At 44.5% G+C, this 25,307-nt stretch overlaps 3 protein-coding genes across 6 annotated transcripts; 1 reads left to right on the top strand and 2 right to left on the bottom strand.

Annotated features, from left to right (window-relative positions):
• Positions 1 to 49: 49 nt before the first annotated feature.
• rex1bd (required for excision 1-B domain containing) lies at positions 50 to 4,037 on the bottom strand. The gene is made up of 5 exons (XM_082524054.1): positions 3,918 to 4,037; positions 3,013 to 3,095; positions 2,658 to 2,862; positions 602 to 690; positions 50 to 428 (listed from the first exon to the last, which is right to left on the bottom strand). The coding sequence occupies exons 1-5, from the start codon at positions 3,918 to 3,920 to the stop codon at positions 356 to 358; spliced, it is 453 nt and encodes a 150-aa protein (XP_082380180.1). The 5' UTR covers positions 3,921 to 4,037; the 3' UTR covers positions 50 to 355.
• A 1,511-nt stretch (positions 4,038 to 5,548) lies between these two features.
• Positions 5,549 to 10,442, top strand: fam78bb (family with sequence similarity 78 member Bb). 3 transcript variants are annotated; one of them, XM_082525555.1, is made up of 2 exons: positions 5,549 to 6,843; positions 9,769 to 10,442. In XM_082525555.1, the coding sequence occupies exons 1-2, from the start codon at positions 6,578 to 6,580 to the stop codon at positions 10,289 to 10,291; spliced, it is 789 nt and encodes a 262-aa protein (XP_082381681.1). In that variant the 5' UTR covers positions 5,549 to 6,577; the 3' UTR covers positions 10,292 to 10,442. The 3 variants fall into 3 exon arrangements, with proteins under 3 accessions (XP_082381681.1, XP_082381682.1, XP_082381683.1); XM_082525556.1 differs by lacking the exon at positions 5,549 to 6,843 and adding an exon at positions 8,656 to 8,700; XM_082525557.1 differs by lacking the exon at positions 5,549 to 6,843 and adding an exon at positions 9,606 to 9,688.
• Positions 10,443 to 16,892: 6,450 nt separating this feature from the next.
• Positions 16,893 to 24,871, bottom strand: slc35a3a (solute carrier family 35 member A3a). Of its 2 annotated transcripts, XM_082524049.1 has the most exons (8): positions 24,482 to 24,871; positions 24,169 to 24,385; positions 21,139 to 21,293; positions 20,930 to 21,052; positions 18,930 to 19,098; positions 18,300 to 18,418; positions 18,024 to 18,157; positions 16,893 to 17,933 (listed from the first exon to the last, which is right to left on the bottom strand). In XM_082524049.1, the coding sequence occupies exons 2-8, from the start codon at positions 24,356 to 24,358 to the stop codon at positions 17,843 to 17,845; spliced, it is 981 nt and encodes a 326-aa protein (XP_082380175.1). In that variant the 5' UTR covers positions 24,359 to 24,385; positions 24,482 to 24,871; the 3' UTR covers positions 16,893 to 17,842. The 2 variants fall into 2 exon arrangements, with proteins under 2 accessions (XP_082380175.1, XP_082380174.1); XM_082524048.1 differs by having other exon boundaries at positions 24,169 to 24,868.
• Positions 24,872 to 25,307: the final 436 nt, after the last annotated feature.

Below are 25,307 nucleotides of genomic sequence, written 5' to 3'. Positions count from 1 at the left end.
GTGATGTAAAGTGTACAAACACCAGCTGGTTATTAGTTAAGAGCAAAACTTGTCTTGTAAAGCATCTTTATTTAAAAATACAATCCAAACAAAGAGAGCGTCTCCAAACCGATCACACCTTCTGAATATTTTATATACACATTTCATTACAGCGCCAGCAGAGTTCTTTCTTTGAGCCCTGAAGTAACACAAACGCATGCCTGCAGACAAACACTCACGCAGGATGGATGTTAAAGGCCCTCCGGGAGGAATAAGACTGCAGCGGCGAGCTGGGTGGAGCCGGGTGGAGGGGGAGGGGATCGATAAGTGCAGCTCATAGTGTCCGAGACAGAGGCTACCTCCTGGGAGCGAGCTGTCAGTCGCACTCCTCTGAGTCATACTTGAAGTCCTGCATGATCTCACTCAGAGCCTCTTTGTTCTGGATGATCCTGGGCAACGAAGCAACACACACACACACACACACACACTTTTATTTGTGCTGGTTTGATATGGAACAGTTACAAAGATTATCGGATCAATTAGAAGAAGAACTGAGCCTCTCAGCAGCGAGCTGATGGGAAGCGAGCACAGTAAACTGAGGGGCTGTAATGGCAGCTCTTACTTATGCTTGATCTCCTGAATCTGTTCTTGACAGCTCTGGTCCTCCGGCTGATCCTGGGCCTGCTGCTTGGCCAGCTGCAGCTTAGCCGTCTGTTGAGAGGGCACATCAGATAAGATTTATGCAAACCACTCATCAGCAGAGGATGGAGGAAAGGCGGATGATTAACCCGGAGATAATGGGAGCTTTATAACATTACTGGAAGAAAGGGAGCTGAATTATAGAGGAATGTAAACCTTTATACAAAAGAACAAAGCAACATCTCTGAACACCAGATGTACCGAAGTCTGTGAAAATGTGGGAAGCACTGAGGTGGTCAAATTTGTCCAACACTCTGTAATACTGCCCGTAATTAAAAGGAACTTCAATGTTTCACATTTGAAATGACAGTAAAATTATATTTATCTACAAATACCTGCAAGTGATTTTAAGTATGGTGTCATTCAAAATTAAGTTAGCCTTTTCTCCTTCGTTATAGGTCACATCATGGTATTTATTTTGCTGTAAGCTGGTAAGGAAGCACAGTTCTTATGATTTATAGTGGTATAACAAAACGATCATTTAATAACCAAACATCCAGCCTAGACGTCAACATTTTTAATAATAATAAAGATTTAAAAAAGGTCAAGAGGTTCGTTACAGTAGTTCAAACTGGTGGAGGTGAAGCTTCCAGCTACAGCAGGCTGCATCTGCACAGCTGTCAATCAAAACGGCCACTCCCCTAACTTAAATCACCATGGTAACATTATTATGGAGGGGGTTTTGTGCTGGGCATTTTACCTCGGGATGAAGGACTTGCTTGTGCAGTAATCATGTTTCCATTCTGCTTTAAAGAAAGGTTTTTGGTTTCTGTAGCTAATTTTCCCCTTCACACTAAAAAAGAAAAAAAATCACCACATATATCTTTAAACAGTGTGTTGATTTAAAGTGATACTAAAGCTTACAGGCTGGTCACTTTGAATGACCGGTGGAGGCTGACGGATGGCAGCTCACTGCTGGATTTCATCCCAGCAAACTAGACTTGTGTTTGTGGTGCTGTGCCTTTTTGAAGCAATTTAACTCCTAGCAGATGATTCTGTTTACTTTTAATACAATTTTAATACAAAGTAAGTCGAAAAGGTGTGTCCAGTTTTGACGGTGATGGAAATATGAGTCCACAGGCCGACTGCTGGCACCACCGTGTGGTGACCATCTCCGCATCTTCACAGCAAGTCTTGAGAAACACCAGTGACCCGATCATTCCTCCTTTTCAAATCAACTCTTAGCATCGAGAGTGTATGTGTGTGAGAGGTGGACAGGGGAAAAAAATGATGATAAATCAACCTCAAAAGATCCAGGTCTCAAATATGAAATCTCAAACATATCCCTCCAGAAGCTTTTCTCACAGCTTTACTCCATCGGTGATGTAAACTGGAGGATTTATAACAAACTGCTGCTCTACAAATGATTTCTGACACTCAACAATGATGGTGGGGAAATCTGCTTTCAGCTGAAGAACGATTAAGAAATGATTTTCGTTTAAAGCAAAAACTCTGCCTCCTTGTGGTGAATCAGTAGAATTGCATCCAGTTTTGGAAAAAGTTCTGAAACATTATCTGTCAGGTACGGTTTAACACCACATTATTAAACAACACAAATTCCTCTTTGACAACTGTTCAACTTTTCTGGTCAGTCATTTATAATCTTCTTTAATCTATATATTTATAGTTTTGCTTTCTAGCACAAACCGTTTTAGATGTTCTGAACGAGTGCGAACAACGTGTGTGTCTTTGTGTTCAGAGCAGGTACTATAAGGCATGCTGTCGGCGGCTCGCTAAAGTAGGATACATATTTATGTTTAACAAATGGTCAGAAGTGAGTGGAACGTGCTGCTTTCTGACAAAGAGAATAACACAGCCTTGTTGCCTTTACTGTGATCATGTTTACTGGCATCCATAGTTTCTTGCCAAAGGCCCGTTAAGGAAATCTCTCATCACCACACAGACGTATATTATATTTTAGATTCCCCTCGACTTTGCCTCGGTCTAAAAAGTGACCCATGCAGAAAGTGCTTACATACCAGTTCAAGTTTCTCCTTCTCTTTGTTCTGCAATTTCTCAATGTGCTCGGAGAGGTCTGGTCTGTCAAACTCGTCGTGCAGCCTGCCCTTGATCTCCAGCACTTCCTTAGAGATGCCGCAGAACGCCTGCGTTATCTCATGGACCAGCTGCCTGTAGTGGTCAAAGTCATAATGGGGCCCTGTCCTCAAGTAGGCTTCGTGTCCCCTGGAAAACATTCAGCAGCCATCACAAAAACAACAGGAAGGGGGGGCAATTAGTCATTTAATACAGATTCCTCTTGTTTGTGTACATGATGTAATCACTAGAGACAGGACTGTGTGTGTTTAACAGCATTATCACGAGATTCAAACGTACTCTTCAAAGAGCCGGTAGGTTTCGACCCGCTCGGACTGAAGATGATAAAATCTCTGGATCAGGGCTTTAAAGTCTGAAGGCACCTGGAGAAACGAGACAGGTCACCAAAATGAAAATATATTAAAACATCAGGTCGCAGGACACTCACTGGATGTATTTTTACTCACACTGAACTCAGACTGGATTACAAATCTGAAGCTACACTTTCTCATTGCAACATATCAGGTGACCCAGAATCCTTCCGTAGTTATGCAGCAATAGGTGTAGCCTGCTGGGGGATTCCCATGATGCACTGAGTGTTTCTTCTTCACTTACTGTGTATTTATACACGTCTTTGCATTGACTCATTATTTATTATTAATGTCTGGCTCTCTTCTATAACTTGTCTTCTGTCCTGTCCGGTCATGGCAGATGGCCACCCCTTCCTGAGCCTGGTTCTGCCGGAGGTTTCTTCCTGTTAAAAGGGGTTCTCTCCTTCCCACTGTCACCAAGTGCTTGCTCATAGGGGTAACATTCGTGTAACTAACATATTAAATCGTGACCACTCAACATGGTATAAATACCAAATAACAAAAGTTTAGTTTTTCTCACAAACACCGATGGAAAGCTTGAATTTTAACTAATATCTTGGCTGTTTTAAATACTCATTAATATGTAACGTGAAAAAAAAGATCAAGATTACTGACCCAGTTTAGAATGAAGTCATGTTGCTGTTTTTTTCTGTTAATGGTTTCTACAGGAGCGAACTAAACAGAAAAAGTCCTGCTTCACTGACTCAGCAGCGTGAATGCTTCAGCATCACTAGCTGGAGGTTCCCAAATTACCATTAGCTTGGTTAGCTTAGCACATGTGTTAGCTTTAAAGTTGGGCTTTTGCGAAGTTAAACTGTGAAATAAGAAACTCACCATGGCTGTAACACACCCGGGATGACTCTCCGCTTTTTATAATGGCACCATGTTTACACTTTATAAGCCCAACACGCCGCTTTCCCCCTGTATGTGAATCAGCAACCTGACCCGGAAATGAAGAACATGCGGTTGTAAATGGCTGCTTTCCAAAATAAAAGCACTTGAACTCGTCGGTTGCACAAAAAAGAGACTTTCTTTCTTTCTTTTTATTGAACCCCTCCTCACATAAAAGTGAAGACGCACATAAACAAAGCAGGAGGTCAATTACACACCAGAAAGAAAACAAACAAAAGAAATAAATAGATAAAACAACTAATTACACATGTCCAAACGCAGTTACAATTTCTTCACAAAATTTAGTAAGTTCGCACTGTACTGTACAGTACTGGAATTATAGAACTTCGCCATCTTATAAACATTCGGTGTCAACCTGATATATACAGTAAAAAAGTAATTGCCCCTTTCTAAATTAACTGTAATTAACTACGTTTTTGGAAAGCGAAGTTTAATTACACTGTCACACCGAGGCCTGATTATTGTCAGACCTGTTGAATCAAGAAATCGCTAAATAGAAGCTGTCTAACAACGTGAAGCAGGCTAAAAGATCTAAACAAACAGCTGAGAAACAAAGTCACTGACGCCTATCAGTCTGGAAAGGATTACAGAGACATTTCTGAGGCTCTGGGACTCCAATGAACCACAGTGAGATCCATTATTCACACATGGAGAAACTGCAGACAGTGCTGAACCTTCCCAGGAGTGGCCAGCCCACCAAAATTCACCCAGGAGGTCACAGAAGAACCAAAACAACATCTGAAGACCTGCAGGCCTCGTCTGGCTCTGTTAAGGTCAGAGGTCATGACTCAACAATAAGAAAGACACTGGGCAAAAATGGCCTCCAATACCAGTTAAATGTTTGATGTCAGTTACTACTGACATCAATGGTGGCACAAGCAGTTATTACCTGAAGCTGGTAATGTTTTTTCACACAGGGCAGGTAGGTCTGAAATTTGTAAACTAATAAATCAAGAAGGGGAAAATACTTTTTTCACAGCACTGCATATAAATAAGAATCTGCATCTTGTTTAAGCTGTTTTCAGAAGCCATCATCCTGCATTCAGCCATCTTTATCAACTTAAATCGACCCACTTCTCCATCTACAGCACAATTTGCAGCATTTTATATTCACAAGTAGCTTCTTTATCTCCAATAAATGAGATATATTTTTGTGGCACCACATCTGATATTATTATGACTAGTTGTTTATTAATAAATGGAAATGTCCCATGTATGTTTTATTATTATAAACAAAAAAATCTGTAATGTTAAAAGACGTAAAGCAAAAGGAACAACGTATTCTGTGTGTGTATAGATATATATACTTATATGTAAAGTAGTAGTGTAATTTCTGGGTAGCTGTAAGGTGAGCAAGGCCAGTAAAACACTTTATCTGAAACCTCCGCCTGCCGAGGTGGAGGTAGGGGAAGGCTGCAGACCCCGGAGCACCGTGAGGTGATGTCGTTTTGCCGAAACTGTGGCAGTTTTATTTTGAAAAGCCTGATGTTCTCAAACCAATTAAACGACCCTTCCTGTTAAAGGTGCCGTTCTTCGGCACAAATCCCCCGGGAAGGTGCTTTGCCAGGGCGGAGTCACTCCTAAAAAATTGAGCAGAGTGGCACGTGCGTGGACTCCGTGTTTGTGGGGTTTGGTATTTTTGGGGGGAGAGGTCGCAGAGCTGCTCCCGTGCGGTCTCCCTCCGCCGCTCATTGGTCGGCTGAGCATCTTCAGCACCGCGCAGGCTGAACAGCGACGCACAGCCACGCAGCCTTCTTCAGCGGAGGACGACGCGGTGCACGCGGCGCGGTTACTATGACACCGTTTCTCTTATTTTTCTTATTTTGATCCTTCGGCGCTCTTTCGCTCTGCACTGCGAGGATTTGATGCCCGGGGTCTAGAGGCTTTGATCGGGAATTGCCCTCCGGGTGGTGGCTGGGAGGAGGCTGGTTACCCCACCGCTGATGCTCGGACTCCCGGCTTGTTCCACCGGGCTTCCCTCCGGTCGAGTGGCCAGGCATGACGGACCCTAACGACCTCGCTCAGGTTACCGGCAGCAGCACCAGCAGCATCAGCAGCAGCATCTCATGCACGGTTCAGCACCGCCAAACACCGCCGCCCGATCCTCGGGTCCCCCTGCCGGTGTCCCAGCGTCCGCCGGTCCCCCGACGCCTGTTGTGACATGACAGCTCGGGGCAGAAAGGCGAGGATCAAAGGTTACGGGCAGGGACTGCAGCAGGAGCGCGGATGGATCGCATCCTCCGGGAGAAACTGACCGCTGGGGTTTAGAGGAGAGGATGCAATCATCCCTGCATCTAAAATTCACGTGACACTCGATTTATCTGCTCCCTTGTTTCTGCTTCAGATCCTCCGGAGGTCAGCGCGCAGGGTCAGCCCCAGAGCAGCGGGCAGATGTGCTCGCACATCAGCAGGGCGGGTGTCTGCGTTACCGGGTACCCTCCCGGGCCTGCAGCGTGGTAGCACCCACCTTTGCCTTATAATCTCATCGGATGCACAGCCTCGCGGTGTCGGTGGAGTCCCGGCCAGCTGTGCCTGTCAGGCTCACTTAGCCGCCGCTGACCGCCACCTCCACCCGCACAGCCATGGGTTGCATCCAGAGCATCGCCTGTAACAAGTCACGCATCAAACGAGAGAGCATCGTGGTGTGCGACCTGTCCGCCACCATAGACCACTGCCCCACGGTCATCGAGGAGAGCTCGCCCATAGTGCTTCGGTACAAGACGCCCTATTTCAAAGCGTCTGCGCGGATTGTGATGCCTCCAGTCCCGCGCAACGAGACCTGGGTGGTGGGCTGGATCCAGGCGTGCACCCATATGGAATTTTACAACACCTACGGAGACGTCGGCATGTGAGTTCACACCTCTGTCACCTGAGTCCCAGTTACACGCGCGTGACAGGATTTCAGATGCAGGAAAACGGGAGCGCGTGCGTGACGGCGCGCCTCCGTGCACTCTAATAACTATAACGCGTTCGTGCCCGAGCTGCACGCGCTCGGGGAGCATTTGTGCACGCAGCAGGTTAACGGAGCTCGTCAGCCTCCTTCATTCAAACGCCCACCGACAGATTCTGTTCCTGTGACTCTGGCACCTAAATAGAAAAGCTGCTATTAGAGGAGCTAAACAACAGTTGCTGCTCTCACACTCAAATTGTGCCCACGGAGACATGTCCTCCCCCACACCCACACCTCACACACACACAAACGCGTTATGTCTGGAGGGCATATGCGAGGGGGTGTTTAATCCTACTGGGTGCAGGGGTGTGGGTGGTGCATGCACGGGTGAGAGGATGGGGTTTAGGTTGTCATCGGATTGGTCACATGGCATGGTAAATAGATGGTAGGGGGCCTCCAGATGACAAAGCTGTTGATTACAACAAAGGGATGATGATGATAATCCACTGGCACACTGAACCATCATAGCTTTTCTTTCTTTCTTTCTTTTTTTAGACAATTTGGCCCAACAAAGAGAAACTTCCTGTAATAAAATAGATTTTAAAAAGCAAAACGGCTTAATGAAATACAGTATCACATAACTAAAAGCTTGGTAGAAATATAAAAAAAATATATAAAATAATCCGCAGCCAATCAAAAAACAAGCAAAGCAAAAACAACAAATATCTCCAAATACACTCAAAAAAAGCAAATTGGGTGGTTGTTACATTTACAAAAGTCTAACTTGTAATTTGAACAAAATAATTTCATGTCCCTATGGTGAACATAATTAAATTATGTAGGATCTGCATGAAATTCAACAACTTAATTTGTTCTTGTTCAGATGACCTGATCAAATCTAATAAGAGTGGTTAGTTGCCTGGACTCACGAAATTCACAAGATGACACAAGATTTCAAACCACAGGAAAATCGCTGGAGTTATAAGAGGCAAACAACCATACACACACCACGTGTATGTTATTGCTATTTATTGTGGTTTAAGCTGTCAAGTCTTGATTGGTGGTGTGGTGGTTAGCGCCGTTGTCTCACAGCAAGAAGGTCCTGGGTTCGAATCCAGCTAAACTGAAAAAAAAAAAAAAAGAGCCTGTTGGAATTCCTTAAGTGAACAGTGGTTGCACACAATTACTTTGGCAGAAACAACTGAATTAAATCAACACAATGTATTCATATTCAATAAGCCTGTGCAGTTTGTGTTAATAAAATGTGAGTGAAACTTGTTTAAATGAACTAAGTTGAGCTCTTGGAATATTTTAATCCTTCGCAGTTTTGTCACTTTATTCCAACACTATTCAATAACTTTTACCCCAATACTACTTGGTCACTTAAATAATCAAATTTGTCTTCATATTTCATAATGTTCAACAAAGTCTAGAGTCTGGTTAACATAAAAATTGAATGAATTTACAACCACTACCATCCTCCTATCTTTATCCAGGCTGCAGGGGGGGCTGGGGCATAACCCAGAAGTGATACAGTAAGAGGCAGGGTACACCCTGGATAGCTCACCAGTCTGTCACATACAGACAAACAACTATTTTCTCTCAAATTCACACTTTACGGTAATTTGGAATCACCAATTAACCTAACTCTAATAACCGCATGACTTTTAACTGTGGGAGGAAGCCAGAGTACTCAGATGGAACTCACTGTAAACTAGCCAGGTTGTGGATTTGAACCAGTGAACCCATGCTCTTACTGTGAGGTAACAGCACTAACCACCACGCCACCAAGATGTCAACCGAGGCTTAACAAAAGTAGGAAAAGCTATGATTTCAAGGCTTGATGCAGAATTTTCCATACGTTTTTGTCCTTGACAGCTTAAACCGCAATAAATAGTGATAGCATACATGTGGTGTGTGTAGTTGTCTGCCTTTTAAAACTCCAGTGATTTTCCTGCAGTTTGAAATCTTGTGTGATCTTGTGCATTTCTTGAGTCCAGGCAACTAACCATTCTTACTAGATTGTATCAAATTACACGTTACAATTTTGTAAATGTAACAACCACCCAATTTCATTTTTTCAGTGTAGTATGCAGTGAATTCTCTGTGGGGACTCTATTTCCTCCCACAGTTAAGTCATGCAGTTATTGGGGTTACGTTAATTGGTTAAAAGAATTCTCTCCATGTTAGCCCTGCAATAGACTGGTGAAGAGGATGGATGGAAGTTGTTATAAATCTGTTAACCAGACTCTAAACTTTGTTGTACATTATGTAATATGAAGATAACGTGTAGTTTTTAAAGTAACCAAATAGTATTGGGATAAAAAGTTATTGAATAGTGTTGGAATAAAGTGAGAAAATTGTGAAGGATAAAAATATTTCAAGAGCTGAAATTACTTCATCTAAACATGTTTTAATCACATTTTATAAACACAAACTACACAGGTGTATTGAATATGAATAACTTGTGTTGATTTAACTTGTTGTTGTTGTTTAAGTTGCTGCCAAAGCAAAACATCTATGTTCAACCAGTGTCCTCACTGTTGAATTAAGTAAATCCAACATTTTCTTTTTTCAGTGTAGGAAAAACAGTCGCCACAGCACCACAACTGGATCTAGTCATGCTGGTATCATTAGCAAACTAACAGACACGTTACACGTGTTCCTGGAGTCCATTAAGGGGCAGCTAACAGGGATCAAATGCGCTTTTTGGGGACTACTTTCATCGGTGGATTTGGTGCCATGTTTATACACGTCATACACAGCAACAGTGGCTTAACTTGTGTTTTTAATAAGTTTGAACGTCAGTTAAAATCTATGAAACATCTTTTGAATGAATGTTGGAGTTACCCAGAGATCTCTTGGTTCTCTGTCTTCCTCCAGGTCCAGCTGGGAGCTGCCTCAGCTCCGTGAAGGCCTGGTCCGGGCCATCAGCGACTCAGATGGCGTGAGCTACCCTTGGTACGGAAACACGACAGAGACAGTCACCATAGTCGGCCCCACGTCCAAGCCGTCCCGCTTCATCGTCAGCATGAATGACAATTTTTACCCCAGCGTTACCTGGGCTGTGCCGGTCAGCGAATCTAACACGCCTTTACTGACGAACATCAAAAGAGACCAGAGTTTCACCACCTGGCTGGTGGCGCTCAACACCACATCCAGGGAAAAGATCCTGCTCCACACCATCAAGTGGAGGATGAGGGTTGACATCGCAGTGGACCCGTCCCTGCCTCTGGGTTCCAGGGCCAGGCTGGTGGGCCGGGTGCACCAGGACCAGCCGCGGGTGCTGACTCGAATGGAGCCCATCCCTCTTAACGCCATGGGGAGGCCCAACGCCAACGATGCCCAGGTTCTGATGTGGAGGCCGAGGAGAGGCCCTCCGGTTGTTGTCATACCGCCCAAGTAGAACACCACGTGCATCTGATTGGCCGTTTCTGGACATCATATCATATCAGGCCAATTCTGCTAACAGGATAATCAGATGAGACGCAAAAGCAGACAAAAATGATATTTATAAGCAGGCTGAGAATTGCATTACGTGCTGATGACCTCATCAGAGTTGCAGTGCTTTGAATCTTGAGGGGACAACCGCCTTAATTCCCCACCGCTGCCTTTGATGATTAGAAAGTTTGTTAGTCCCTGCTTCTGGTGCCGTTGGGCCGCCGGGTGTGCAGGCATGCACTCCGGCCCTGCACAACAGAGGGAAGACTCGTCTGAAGCTTGAACATCTGCGCTGGGATGTAACTGATACCTGTGCTGTAGCTACTCAGGCCCTGGAAGAAGTGATGGAGCTTAAATACAATTGACAAAGGTTTTCGCGGCCTTAAAGACAGCATACTCGTGGCCTGCTCTGTTCTGTACGCTTAAGTGCTGTGTAAGAGTTTAAGCGAGGAAAGTTGTTAGAGTTTGCGTTGCGTTCACGTCCAGCGAGGACGCCGTCGCTGTGGGGTTCCTTCTTCATCGTGGACGCAGACAAGTAGAATCTCACCGGGATGACGTGAGCGTGCAAACGCGTGTATCTGTTTGTGCTTGTGTGCTTTCTATAATGGAGCCCGGGGTCGGGCCCAGGCGTGCTGCTGTGTCACACCGGACTGCCTCACACACTCTCTCACACACACACAAGGCCTCGTTTGTAAAGCCGAAACATTGTAGGGTCATTTCTTTTCTTTGTGTTTCAAAGATTGTCACATGCAAACACAGAGCTACCTTGTTTTTGACATATCAGAGGAAAAGCAGAAATAACACTTTGGTTTCAGTCACATACACACAGACATGACTGAAGCCCTGCAGCAGGACTATTTCCCCCTCCTGCAATCGCACGTGGCCAGTTCGTCCGAGCTGCAGAGCTTCTCCCTCCCTGCCTTTTGAAAAGCCAGAGATGCCTGTGTTGATGACAGCCTGCTACAGTCAAACATGGTTTTATCATTTGAGGAACGTACTGATGCCAAGTTCCACTCATGTAAGACTGAGATCACACCAAAACATAGTTTCTTCTGAGTTAACCCTGGCAGCGTGCAGCCCTGCAGTTAGAAGGTGATCTGCTGAAGCGCAGCAACGTTTCAGCTGTCGTCAACGTACTTGCTCATCCAGATTTGGGATATCAAACTAACGCCTGTTAAATCTCACTCATCTGAGGGTTACAGGGTTTTTTCTTTGTCTTCAAACAGCATTTTTTACATCTAGAAAAAATGTATGACTGTTCATCTTCAGGGTGACGAAAAAAGTTTCGTCCATTCAAAAATTGTCCATTCAGCAGTTAGCAAAATATCCAAACACGTGACGGTGTGAGAGGAAGTGTTTGCTTCGCAGCGTCTCTGGTGGTCTGTCGTGATGTGTGTGTCAGAAGGTTCGCGGCTGAAAATGAAAGCCAGTATGTGCTGTTTTCCTACGAGCTCACAGCTTCAGCGTAGTTCACTGTTAGGCTGTTGTGTTTTGGCTCGTAGCCTTCATCGTGGTCGTAAAACATCACACACTTGGCTGAGATTGTGCGTTTTGTATTTCTTTCTATTTCACATCTGCATCATTTAATCTGTAATATGTTTTATGATGACCCCGATGAATGCTGCGAGCCACAAATGCGCTTGTCTAGCCTTACAGTTACTCTGTATACTGTCGGTGCTGCAGGAGGTTTGATCTCTTCAGGCTTTTTCCTCTCCTCCGTGCACCTTAGAAGGAGGTGAAACAGTGCCCCAAACCAGAAACCTCTACGCTGCTTCTGATGATTTTCCAGGCGGTGCATTTGCTGTAGATCTGCTCATCCGGCCTCAGTGGGACTGAAAAAAAAAAAGGCTTCTGCTGAACTGGTCCAGATGAGACAGAGATGAAGAGAGATGGATGATGTAACCACATTATCTTGCTGATGCTGCTCATTACTCTTGGTGCGAACCGAACAAGCCTTCACATACACACACACACACACCTCATATAGAACAACAACAGAGCCAGGATCACCAGGAAGGACTGTTCTGCCGGCTTACTGCAAAACTTAACACACACTAACCGCACAGCGATGTGGACAAAGAGATAGTTTAACACCCTGATTATTGTAGCTATGACGCAGGGGCAGTTTGTGAGGCCAAGCCGACAATCACGAGCAGCACTTCCGATGGGACAACTTAGAAGGTGATCGTTATTGGACTGAAACTTTGCGCAGAGAACTGATGCTTTTATAGTGGGGAACTTTCCCCCCCACATGCCCCGATTAAAATAACGTGTTAATTAAAAATACATTTTTACTTCACCGTGAGGGTCACACAGTCTGCCGTCAAAGTGCATCCGGGCCTCAAGTGTCTTTTACAGTTAACAGCCGTGCCTGTGGGCTCGGAGCAGAGTGCTGCACGGCCCTTCGTGTGAATCTGACTTGTTATTCCTACTTGTCCTGCCGGTCGACGTTAGATTGTCTGAAAGCGACAGGCTGACGGTGTTTTACAGTGTTTTAATGTGGAGGACGTACAGTCCTTTCTCTCAGACTGTCTGGCTTTTGCATGCAGTGTTTTTAAACTCATTAAAACAAATGCCAAAAATAAAGTGTGAACTTAGTCCTCTTTGTCGCTCCACAGCCCAGGTACAGTGTAACATTTTTACATGGGTATAAGAGGCTGCAATGTCCCCATGGTACATTCACAGACTGTAGGTAAAAGATGGACGAGCTGGCTCTGTAGCTGCGTTCTCTGTAACCACCAGCAGGAGGCGACTTTAGTGATTATAAGATACTTGTATAAAAATCTACTGGGAAAACAACCTTTCAGCTCTTTTCCAGATGGGTTTATAACTTCTGATCATAGTTTCACATCTTATTGAACACAAATTGATTTTTATTTGGTCAATTATCAGTCAGGATCTTAAAGCATTTATCTTTTTAACTGCGTTAGAAAAAAGCTGCTCTAGTTTCTAAAAAGCAATAACTCCTACCGAGCAATCAGTGGTCACTGTCAACCTCTCTGACTTTTTATTAGTGCTGTTCACATGTGTAGAGCACATCTTTGCTAGACAAAGAAAAATTGAATGCTTCATAAGGGAATCACTTCCAGCCCGACTAAGATTTGGGAACATGAAGCTTAGGGTCAATTTTCAATAGCAAGTAGGGCTGCCACAAACGATTATTTTGATAGTCACCGATTATTTGTGCGATTAGTCGACTAATCAGATCTTGCATCCATCGGACGCTCTAGTGAGCCTTCACCTCCCGGTCATCTATTGAGCTGGTGGGTAGCAGACGTCTCTGAAAATGTCAGAGCACTTTTGCAAATATGTGATGTCTTGATAAATTGAGCAGATATTTGAAGTTTACACAGCTACATCCTCACCGGAAAATATCTTAAAAGTTTATTTTGTGACCAGGAAAGACTAATATTAAAATTAAGTCGCTGCCGTCATTGTTAGAAACTGGAATTGGCTGGATAGAATTCTGGGATAGGTTTAGGGATGGGTACCAGTATCCGGTGCCATTATGGCACCAGTTCTGACATAAACTGTAGTAACCAGACCGAAAAGCAGCGCACATTTCGGTGCTTTTTTCCCTGAGATGTCATACACTTTGGATTCTAGCCAATCATTTTACCTTACCAAGGATAGTAGGCGGGCCCAGATACGTACGTTCTTTTAGAGCAGAGCTACAGATTAAAAATGCCCAAGGTGAAGCGGTCAAAAGTCTGGCTGTACTTCACAGCAAAAGATGCAAACTCAGCAGCCTGCAACAAGTGCTTTAAGGTGATACTGTGCAAACGAGGTAACACCTCGAATCTGATGAAACACCTGGCGACGCATAGCATTCTTTTTAAAAGCTGTATTTGATAGCTTGCTGCAAGCCCTCACACATCTACTGCGGGTGTGGTGCCTGTTATCGGACCCGGAGTTAGCAACATCCCCCAAAAACCCGAAGAATAGAGTCCTGGCCCCTAGCCCTGCCAGTGTAGCAGAAATGATGACGGATGATGATGGCAGCAGCAGCCGTTCTTCGCTGGGCGAGTAGCTTAATGTTGTTCGTGTGTAATTTACGTTGAGTAGGCTAACCACGTTATTACATTAATGCATGTAAGGTGAACTAGCAAACATCATCATAGCTACATGTGGCTGTCTTCTTGTTTGATGGCAGATGCTCCCTTCACCCTGGCCAAAATGACCAAAGAAAAAGTGGAAAACAGCTAAACATGAGAGGTTTTTGGACAAAGTTTGTGTTTTTTCCATTGTTTAAGCACTGCTTCCAGCCAAGAGTGATACCATAAATCCCCTATAGCTGCAGAAAAGGCTAACATTGTTATCTTTTTACAAAAAAAACAGCTGAACATGAGAGGTTTTTGGACAAAGATTGTGTTCTCCATTCTTTAAGCACTGGTTCGAGCACTGTTTAAGCACCGGCACCGTTTCAAAAGTACCAGTTTGGCACCGGTTTCAGATAAAACCTAAACGATACCCATCCCTAGATAGGTCGACCCATCCTTTACAGTTTTTTCTGATTGCTTAAGCACATTTTTTGTAACTATTGGCTAATTTTGCAAAACTCTTCACACAAATAAGAAAACCTGTCACCCAATAATCAAAACATTGTAGTTCTCTTGCAAAAGCAAACACAGCTAGATTAACTCTTCACACCTTCGTAAAAATGGTGTTTCCGTATCAAACAGTACACACAAGCCATCATCTACTAAGCACACAATGCGCCAACTGCACACTGATGGTATGAATACAAAACACATCTGGCTTTTGCTTTCTCTGTGCACAAGGTAGGCTATGTCAGTGTGAGCTCATACTTCTGTCATAGATCCATAAGCATAGAGGGATCCAAACTTCAAGTACTGGTGTTTATTCACACACATCAAAACAAACACAAGTGTTTATTTCCAAGTATAGGATTATTTGCAATCGCCATAATGACTATATGGGTTACTTGGTCTGCAGTGAACATGCTTCCTCTGCCCCCAGCATCTGGTCATCTAGCAATTCTGTAAAGTAACAATTTCAGTATTTTTACATCAATGGTATTGGTGTGTTTCTCATTGGCATATGGCAGTGCTACAAATCTTTGTGCGAAGTGACTGTACTAAGCGATTCTCATTTCAAGATGTCCTTATGGTGCTTGCTACAGTGTAGCGGCTCGAGTTAGGCTGGACCCGTTGGCCAGCTACCCTCAGGGTCATTCCACGGTTGATTACATGTTCCACTATTGTAGCTCTGATGTCATCAGCAATTCTATTTCTTACTCTTCCTACCCTTCCTCTCCCCCCTCCTCGTCTTCCTCGCCCCCCTCCTCGTCTTCCTCTTGCTCCTCCTTGTCGTCCTCTTCATCCTACTTCTTCACCTCCACGTCCTCTTCCTCGGCCTCCTCTACTTCTCACTCTTTCTGCTCCCTCCATTGTACTCCGCACACACAGCTTACCTGTATTATAGTGCTTAGGCTGATTGCAAAGTGAACTAATTATCTAAAAAAGTTTTCACATGTGAAAGTGTGCCAGACAGTTGGCAAATTAGTGTTAATGATAGCCATACATGTGTATACTTTTGCTAGGAGTGTGTTGGAAATTTGGTAATTGAGTGTTGTGCAGTGAATTGTGCCTACAGTTTTGCAAAGTGTGTGTTACAAAATTGCAAACTGAGTGCAAAGCAGTTTTTGTGCTTTTAGTTTTGCAAACTCAGTGAGTGGTTTTGCTATAAGTCTGAATAGTTTTAGAGATTGTGCTACAGAAATCACAGTTAGGGTTTAAGCATTCAGAAAAAACTGTAAATCTGGGGAAAAGGGAGGACGCATTTGTCATCGTCGTCGAATTTGGACAGCCTTCATTGCGTCGCTGTGATGTAATTGGCCTACAAATGCAGTCTCCAAAGGATGCGGCCCCTGAATTTGGACACGGCTACCATACCTGAGACTGCTTCTTCTTTGCCGTTTAACCGCAGCTGGCATCCTTGTAGATGCATTGGTGCCATCTTCTGTTTCAGTCACTCTTAAATCCTACTACTTATTCCTGCGTCTTTCAGGATCTTACAAAAGCTTCAAATATTGCGTTGACTATTAAATTAGTCATCGACAATTTTGAGAGTCGATGTAATCGTAACTAGTCGACTAATCGTGGCAGCCCTAATAGCGCGTCATCCAAACTACGCAGCAGATTCATGACGAACCTCGTGGTTGTTATTAACAAATGGATCACCTCAGAGGTACTTTCGACTGCAGTTTGGCGCACTTTTGGGCATCTTTTATTGTTAGGAAATAGATTGACTCACCGAGTGAGTTGTGAAAATGTGATGCGAAAATGCATTTATGTGAATTGCTCCAAAAAATTAAAAAATTGTGGAAAAAAAATGAGGATAAAATACTTTGTTTTTTTAACCCTCAGCGATGTCACAGGAACCAAATAATTTGGACATCCATGCAGCCAATGACATCAGATTTGAAAGCAGGTATCCATCTTTTATATACAGTCTATGTGTTGGGGTAGAAAATGTAAATGCCGTGTGTTGTGGTAAAGTAAGAATGATCAAAGAGGAGACACACAATGACACATGCACATAAGTCAAAGGAAGCATGTTTTTTTTATAAAAGATTCACATATTGGTAATTAAAATAATAAAGTTCTTAATTATACCCGCTTTATCCCAAAAAAAAAAAGTAGTTTCAGAAAAAAATAATAATAATAAATCATCAAATCAAACGTTACTTTCTCTGTAAATGATGTAACCAGCTTCAGTTTCATTGGACCACATTCTGATTATTCCGCCACAAAAATCACCAAATGACACTGTTACACAGGCAGAGGACACGCTAACCGTCAACAGTGGTTCTGAAAACTAAGCTAAGCCTAATGAATAAGTTAAACCGCCAATTAATTTATAGATTTAAATGTCAACAGTGCTAATACTTACACCAAACATTAACATGATTTCCAATATTCAGTGTAACGTCTCCGCTTGGTGTTGTAGTTTCAGAGCTGAAGCTCATTCTGACTCTGAGCTTAAACAGGACAGGAGTACCTGTTAGAGCGTTAAACACCCCGAGGTGAAGGCGGCAGCCACTGGGCTACGTGGCAAATGTGGCTTGGAAGAATAGTTAGAAAGGCCCACCCTCTGGTTCTTTGCTCCTTTGTTACACTGGGTGACTGATGTGGCCGTAACACTAACAGGCAGTCAAACTAGTTCCTGGTGAAGACAATCAGTCGGTCCAGTTTCCCTTCACCGGGCGTGGCAGCTGGATTATGTGCGCTGTTGTAATCACAGAAGAAAAGTAAAACGCCCTCCTGGTTTCGTCTCTCCTTGCTTCTCCTTCTCAGCTGAGGCACTTTTGGTGTGAGACTTGTCACAGCGTTGTTATAAAATAAAAAAAAAACAAACCTTCCTCTGATCCAAACCTGCTTACATCCTCCGTTATGTTTTCACACTATATGTGAAAACATAAAGGCAGTCCAGTCCTCCTTTCCCTTCGTGTCTTCACGACCTCCCGCAGCTGCTGTAGTTTCAGCCGTGTGTCCTACGCCCTGCTGGGATTGGGGGAAGGCTTGCCTTCGTAGCCGTACAGGAAAGTGGCCGCGATGACTAAAACGGCCCCGAGGAAGAAAACACTGCAGGCAAGAGCAGAAAACTCATTGAGCTGAAAGAAAGAAAAGCGAAAAGGAAAAAACAGAGAAAAAAATAGCGACTGCTTTCTTTACCTGGTTGGGTCAAAGTCCTGCAGCAAGAAGTACGATATCAGCGTTGACAGGATGATGGAGAGTGACGTAGCGAAGCCCTTGAGGATGTTGTCTGCGTACTTGATGACCGCTGCTATGACCAGACCACCCAGGGCCTGAAGAGAAAACAAACACGGAGACACAGATGGACAGAGGCATGACCTGTAGGGCCAACGGGGAGTCCGAGCCCCAGCTTTAAACAGTCTGTTAGCCCAGAAGTTCGACAATATACGCGACAGCACAGCGAGTGAAAGTTACCTGCAGTGCTACAACAGTCCAGGTGACCGTGTTGTATCCCTGAAACATTCCAGACTCCCTCACTCGCTCCCCATCATAGGCCATCATCCCGAGGAGCCCGAACACCAGGCCGAACATCCCTGAAACGCAGGGACGGAGCACTTCAGAGCGACATTCCCAACACTGCTGTTTTCTATTATTTAAGTAATATATCAAGAATATTTCCACTAAAATCAGGCCTAAATTAATGATTAAATTCTCGTTTTTGATCGTCTTTCTTGTTCCTGCTGCTGAGGCTCTGAGGTTTAACACAGGTGAAGATGCTGTAAGCTCAGTGGGAATCGCAGGAGACTCAGCACATACTCACACGTTCCAGGATAAAAATAAACTAGACAGGAACATTCATCTAACAGAAACATATCGGAGGGTAAAAAGCCCAGCTGGCTCCCCGAGCAAAGACCCGAGGAACCGCTGCACACATGGGAGCTTCCTGGTCCATTTATCACTTTTAAGCAACAGCATCTCAGATCATTGTTCTTCTGGCCTCCACTTTATTTTTCATACTTTTTACTGCGCTGGACTGCGTTTCAAGAACATATACAGGCTGTATATATCAGTTCACAACTGATTTGCCTGGTGATAGATACCAACCCAGCTGGATGTTGCGGACCCACACGCTCTGTTTGCTCTCTTTCAAGATCTTCTCAAAGTAGACACCAGCGAAGCCGCTGGAGAAGCACGCCACCAGCACTGCGGCGAGGCCGACGAACTGGGAGCCAGCAGACGGGGCCTCCTTCTCGGAGGCAGAGTCAGAGGGCCACTGCAAGCACAAACCGGAGAGCCTTAAATTTTAACAGGTGAAAAAAAACTCTTTCGAGCTTTCTTCTCCCCACATGTACGATTAGGAAGTTAAATTGTAACCCAACAAACATTTCAAGGAATGATTAACCACCTCAAAATGTGGCGAAACAGTCCAAAGTGTGCTTTGTGTGTTTCGAGTTCCTGTAGCACAGCAGCTTTTAGGTTTTAGTTTTTAAAAGACTGACAGGCCAGCGTCAGAGATGCTCAGAGGCCAATTTGACAGAACCAGACCAAATCTCACCCCCAGCTCTCTGGCTCTAAACGTGACTGCAGAGAGAAACGTCCGTCTTGGAAGCAGAAACAAGCTTCTTTATTGGTTCAATACTGAAGTACACTTTATCCAGGTTCACCCGTTTAAAGGTCACAGTTACTTTGACTAGCAGGTGGGTCCTGGCTCATGACTTACACCTCTCATCCACATTCAGTCACCCAAGCTTCCAAACAGGAGCCAATGCGTAACACCGCTATGGCCTCCTCCATCATTTAGATACAGTCTATGATAACTGCGTGGAGCAGACTTCTCTTCTCTTGCACATCTCCTGCTGAATAAAAGTACATGCTGCAAAAATAATAAGTGCTACACAATCCAGTGTGTCACAGGGTTCGACGTGATGATGTCCAGAGAAAACAAACAAACCTGGGCTGTGTATTTTACATCCAATGAAACATCCAGCGGATACAACGTGCGCCTTCCAGAGAAACTCGTATGTACTTAGTAAACTGGAACTTTGTGTAATGATTATCATTCACAGTGAAGTCTCACTGAATCCCTCATGCCGGGTACCTAATATTCAGACACGGCATCGTCACAGCTTTGCTGCGTTGTGAAAAAGCTGCAGAGCGAGACTTCTTGTGTGATGTGCTGCAGTAAGCAGGAAAACACAGGCATTAATGCACAAAAAAGATGATGCTGAGCTTTGAATGTGCAAAGGAAGAAATCTCACACTTTCATCTTTGGATAAATAAAGATTCAGGACAAAGTGAAGCTATTGTTTGGTATATTCCTCCAACATCAGCACCATCAGCTCCGCAACAAACCTCGCTAGGTGAAAAGTAACAGCACCAGCTTGGAAACGAGCAGCGAAACAGAAGCGGGGTTTCTCTGCAGACTCTGTTTTCTGTGTGTTTGTAGGGTCTGAGATGGAAACAGAACAGTTGCTCTTTAGCATCATATCTGATGTGAGCCTTCGTGGAGTGCCGCTGATAAGCCACGGTCACTCCTGCACGTACCTTGGACAAACAGATCCGTTCACGGCTAAATATTTCTCAGAATAAGTGTAAAGCCAACTGATTGCCATTTTCTTTGTTTAGCCAAGGAGGAGGAGGTGATATGAAAACAGTCATTCCTCCTCTGACACATCATTCATCAGCAGCCAACATTTACTCAGTCTTCTAGTACAAGCCTCATTATTTATTTGGCCTTTAAATATCAGAACAAATAAAACAAAAAACAAAAAAACAGCACACTCAGTGAGAAAATGCTCAGCAGACAAAGGGGACTAAAGTGTCAGCTGCGTGCACACACTGCTTTTTTCCAGTCTCTCTCTGAGCTGAGTGAACATAAGTAAAGTAGCTTACTGTGATTTGAATACACAAATCCATTTTACTTCCTGAATGTCTTTTTGTCAGCCTCAAAACATCTCTGAGCTCGCCTCCTTCAGCCTTAGAGGTGCATTTTCATTCCTGTGTTTTATGTCTGACTATCTCTACACATTTAGCTTTTTTAAGACAGCAAATAAAAGCTGATTGTCTCAAGAAATGGTGAAACAGTGATTCGAGATGCACGGCACCTGCACGAGGGCCACGCCAGCCATGAGAATCAGCAGCGAGAGCCACTGGTACACGCCCAGCCTGCGGCCCAGCATGGACACCGAGAACAGGGCCGTGGTCAGGATCTTCAGCTGGTACGTCACCTGATGGAGACAAAGGAACAAGCGATCAATCCTCCGGTCGTCACGGCGGTCATGAGGCCCGCAGATTAACCTGCCGTGCTGCTTACCTGGTAGGTGGCTGCGTCCAGGTTGGAGAGGGCGACATACAGCAGGTTGTTCTGCAGTGTGTAGATCCCTGAGGGGATCGCCAGCTTCAGTGTTTCTACGGGTTTGTGAATGATTTCCTGACGGAGGACGCTGTTGAGAGCGCGCATGCTGTAACCTGCAGCATGGAAAGAAGACACAAACCACACATATAGATTACAAATTCTAACCAAGCTTGGAGCTTTAGAGTGAAATCAAAGTACGCAAAGATGACTGAGCGCTTCGGTGCCTCTTGAGGATTCCCCGTCACAGTTTTTAATATTCAGAAAGTAAAAAGAGAAGTGGTCTCTCTGGCCCAAGCTGTGGCCCGTCGCAAGAAACACACCGCCTGACGAGCTCCTGTTAGTCCAGGCTCAGAAATCCAGCTTTACAGCCAGAACCAGGAACTTGGATTTTAAATAAAACAACCAAGACATAATTGCAGTGCCGACTTTTAGCTTTAAAGTCACAGCCATCACCAAATCCTGCGTCTCCTTCCTTGAGATGTTCCGTGAGCCCGGCACGGCAGCTATCTTTACTTTCTTCTGCCTCCAGTGACATCAGCTGACTGCCCTGGCGGTTAAGACCATCACATTTCTTTGCTGTGAGAACCTCTCGGGCTGCTTTTGCAGCATACTCAGGCTCTTAAGACAGTTTTGTTTTGCAGCATTTGGCTGAATCTGAATTCATCCTGCTGCTTCTATCAGCAGTCACATCATCAATAAGTGTGAGTGGGCTGGTTCCGGTGACTAAGACCCGGACGTACGCGCCCAGGTCATAATGCTGCTTCCACTGCGGTTGACAGACAATGTGCTATTTGTTCAGATCCTGAGTCGTTTTTCTCCTCCTCCATATTTTTCTCTTCCCGTCATTCAAGTTCAAGTTAATGAACGTCTGTTTCCTGAGCACATGTTAATAATTAATGTTAATGATAATAATTCAATAACAGAACCGGTTAAGTGGCTCAGACTTTTACTGGTCACTGAAAAAAAAATATCACAAAAACAACAATGATATACTTTGAGGGAACACGCCTCACCTGGCAATGAAACGGTTTCAGGCAGTCGTCCAATTACTTCTGAGTAGGGCTGCCAGGATTAGTCGACTAGTCACGATTACGTCGACTATCAAAATCGTCGACGACTAATTTAATAGTCGACGAGTCATTTGAAGCTTTGTAAGATCCCAAAAGACGCAGGAATAAATAGTAGGATTTAAGAGTGTAATAACGGACTGAAACAGAAGATGGCAGCACTACATGTACAAGGATGCCAGCTGCCGTTAAACCTCGAAGAAGAAGAAGAAGAAGAAGCCGTGTCCCAGAATTCATAGCGCGGCCCAGCTCAGTTTCCAACAATGGCGGTAGCTAGTTAGTTTTAATACTACTCTTATTATTCTTTTAACGTTTAACGTGTTTTCAGGCGAGAATGTAGCTGTGTAAACTTCAAATATCTGCTCAGTTTATCAAGACGCCACATATTTTCAAAAGTGCTCCGACGTTTTCGGAGACGTCTGTTACCCACCAGCTCGATAGCGAGCCGGGGGCAAGGCTAACTAGAGCTGGTGAGAACACCGGACTCTGGGCAAATCATTTTCAAACCCACCGCTGTCTTTCGCTACTCAGGTTAAACATGATATACAAGTCACTTAGATAACTTAATGTTATTATTTGGCTTTTTTCAGTATTTTATTTGTTCCTGAGTAAATCGGCTGAGTTTATTGAACTCCAGGGAAACAATCTGCATATTTCATTAAAATTTAATTACCATCTTGTCTTTATTTTTAGTTAGCACATACCTTAAACACTTCAAGCTATAAGCTAGTGATAGTTATATACGAGCAGATGCATGCTGGTGCAATAAACTGTCTGGGTTTTTTTTTTACGTACAATGGATGCATGATCTGATTAGTTGACTAATCACAAAAATAATCGGTGACTAGTCGACTATCAAAATAATCGTTTGTGGCAGCCCTACTTCCGAGCCTCTGAAAACAGACTGTGTCTAAAAACATCTGTATTTGCTGATCAGTGAATGAAGTACTTTTCAGTTTTTAGAAAAAAAGACTGCTATTAGCCAAAAACGAATTCTGAGCCTCACTGATCCAGAAAACCCACCAACTGTAGTTTCAGCACGTCAGGAACAGTCCACCAAACCTGACTGCAAATCCTCAGGCTGCACGCACACTGACACATTTCCAATTTAAAGCAGGACTCTCAGTCTCAGTCGTGTTAAAAAGACTCTGTCTGAAATAAGAGGCCTGTAAACGAGTATCACGTGACCATCTGTGCACACGAGATGTTTGAAACTCTGCAAAGAGACAAAGATCAACAGCACGTGTGAGGCAGTCACGACAGAAAACCCAGACACAAAGCAAATACGGCACCGGAGCGAAGCAAGGCACAGGGAAACGAAGACCCACGGGTGGAAGATAAAATAACAAGACACGACAGCCCAGCTAGAGGGTTGTTTTTTGTTTTGTTTTTTTGGACTAATGATATCCAATCAGGAAGCTCACATGGACGTGCGAATCCCTGTTTTCTGTAGTTTTAGTGAAAGTTCTCAGAATTCATCCTGATTACCTCAGAAACAGAACCTCTCAGGTAATCGGGAAAAAATGACCTCTGATGAAGAAAACATCAGTAAACTCTGAACAGGTGAAGTTATTAACAAACACAGAACTGAAGCTGAAATAAGATAAAAATCACTTTAGTCACAAGCATTCACAGTGCTGGTCCTGGATCACTGGATCAGTTTGAACTGCCTTCCTGCTGCAGGAGCTGCTCAGCCACAAGCATATTTAACATTTAAATCATCTTTCATGTTCTGGGATTAAACAACAAGCCCAGCATTATTTGTGCTTTACAGATCAAAGAAGCCAGACCTCAGACGGCACCGTGATGGTTCCTGCTCACATCCAGCTGGACTTGTTTGAGCATTTATAACACTTCACTGTGGCCTAAAGTTTATCACACATGACAGGACCGGTGCCGGGAGCTGTGTACACGGACTCACTGTGCTCCTTGAAGACCAGCAGGACGCAGGTGAGGATCTTCATGACCTCGGCCACCACCACCGCTGATGAGGCCAGGTACCGCGGGCCCTCGGCCTGGAGGGTACGGGAGTAACGCATGGTGAGCACCAGGGAGGTGGTCTGGAACACCAGCACACCCAGTGAGAGGTACTTGAGCCGGGGAGAAGCCATGGCCACGTTTCGGCGAGCAGCTGGAGACTGAAGATGAGCAGAGGAGAACAGAGCCGGGGGGTGCAAGAACAGGAGCAGGTGTTTTACTCCGAGGCGGTGGGAAATGCCGACGGTTGGTCTCACCTTTCGGTCCGCTCACCAGTAACTTTGCAGACGCTCAGTTCGGTCTTGCGCTGTCCGCTCTCTGCGGCTCCTCACACGGACAGATGGACACGGTGCTGGCGGATCACCACAGCTGTCAAAACAGCAGCTCAGGTCCTGGCGTCCATTGACCCGCACCGGATATCAACCGCCCGTTAACTTTTCAGCACGCTCGCACCGACCAATGCATCACGACCCGCCATCCCGCTTAAAACGTCCACCAGAGGAAAGAGTAAATTGCACGGGGAAGAAAACTCCAGCCAGGTGAAGATAAGATCCCGGACGACTTCCGCGTTAGCAACTCTTCTTCGTGTTCTCGTCGTTTTCGGGTTCGTGTGAGACTCTGCCTCCTGCTGGGCTGACACGGAACAGCACCTCGGCAGGATAAACGGGAGAAAACTCCAAACAGAAAATATCTGACTCTATTATTATTATTATTATTATGCATTTAAACGATTTGCATTTTCAGTAAAGGTTTTAAACTTCTGAAGTTAATGAGATGGAACATTTTTCTCAATGCCTGACCATTTATAGTGCATTTCAGGGTCGCGGAGGTGGGCTGGAGCCTATCCCAGCTGCCATAGGGTGAGAGGCCAGGTACATCCTGGACAGGCTACCAATGAAATAAACTACAGTATATACATAGAAACACACTGAGGCATGTAATAGAATTTAATCTGTCTCCTTGGAAGGATTCTTACATTAGTAGGAAGCAAAAAGACTCCTGACAGTAATGTATCTCCTGGACGAGATTTGGTGCGTGTCTGTGTGTTTAAGTGTGGTAGGGTATGAGTTAGTGTGTGTGTCT

This window comes from Aulonocara stuartgranti (genome assembly GCF_965226115.1).
Source record: "Aulonocara stuartgranti genome assembly, chromosome: 23".
Classification (NCBI taxonomy): Eukaryota; Metazoa; Chordata; class Actinopteri; order Cichliformes; family Cichlidae; genus Aulonocara; species Aulonocara stuartgranti.
This window is presented reverse-complemented; position numbering and strand designations above follow the sequence as displayed.

Bases quoted from the DNA above. Each gene is read 5' to 3' on its own strand.
- slc35a3a (XM_082524049.1), bottom strand. From the start codon at position 24,358: ATGGCTTCTCCCCGGCTCAAGTACCTCTCACTGGGTGTGCTGGTGTTC. The intron at 21,053-21,138 runs GTAAGCAGCACG...TGTCTCCATCAG, and splicing joins TGGACGCAGCCACCTACCAG to GTGACGTACCAGCTGAAGAT. The intron at 19,099-20,929 runs GTGCCGTGCATC...TTGTGCTTGCAG, and splicing joins CTGGCGTGGCCCTCGTGCAG to TGGCCCTCTGACTCTGCCTC.
- rex1bd (XM_082524054.1), bottom strand. The intron at 691-2,657 runs GTATGTAAGCAC...CCCTCTCAACAG, and splicing joins AGAAGGAGAAACTTGAACTG to ACGGCTAAGCTGCAGCTGGC. The intron at 429-601 runs GTAAGAGCTGCC...TTCGTTGCCCAG, and splicing joins ATTCAGGAGATCAAGCATAA to GATCATCCAGAACAAAGAGG.
- fam78bb (XM_082525555.1), top strand. From the start codon at position 6,578: ATGGGTTGCATCCAGAGCATCGCCTGTAACAAGTCACGCATCAAACGA. The intron at 6,844-9,768 runs GTGAGTTCACAC...GTCTTCCTCCAG, and splicing joins ACCTACGGAGACGTCGGCAT to GTCCAGCTGGGAGCTGCCTC.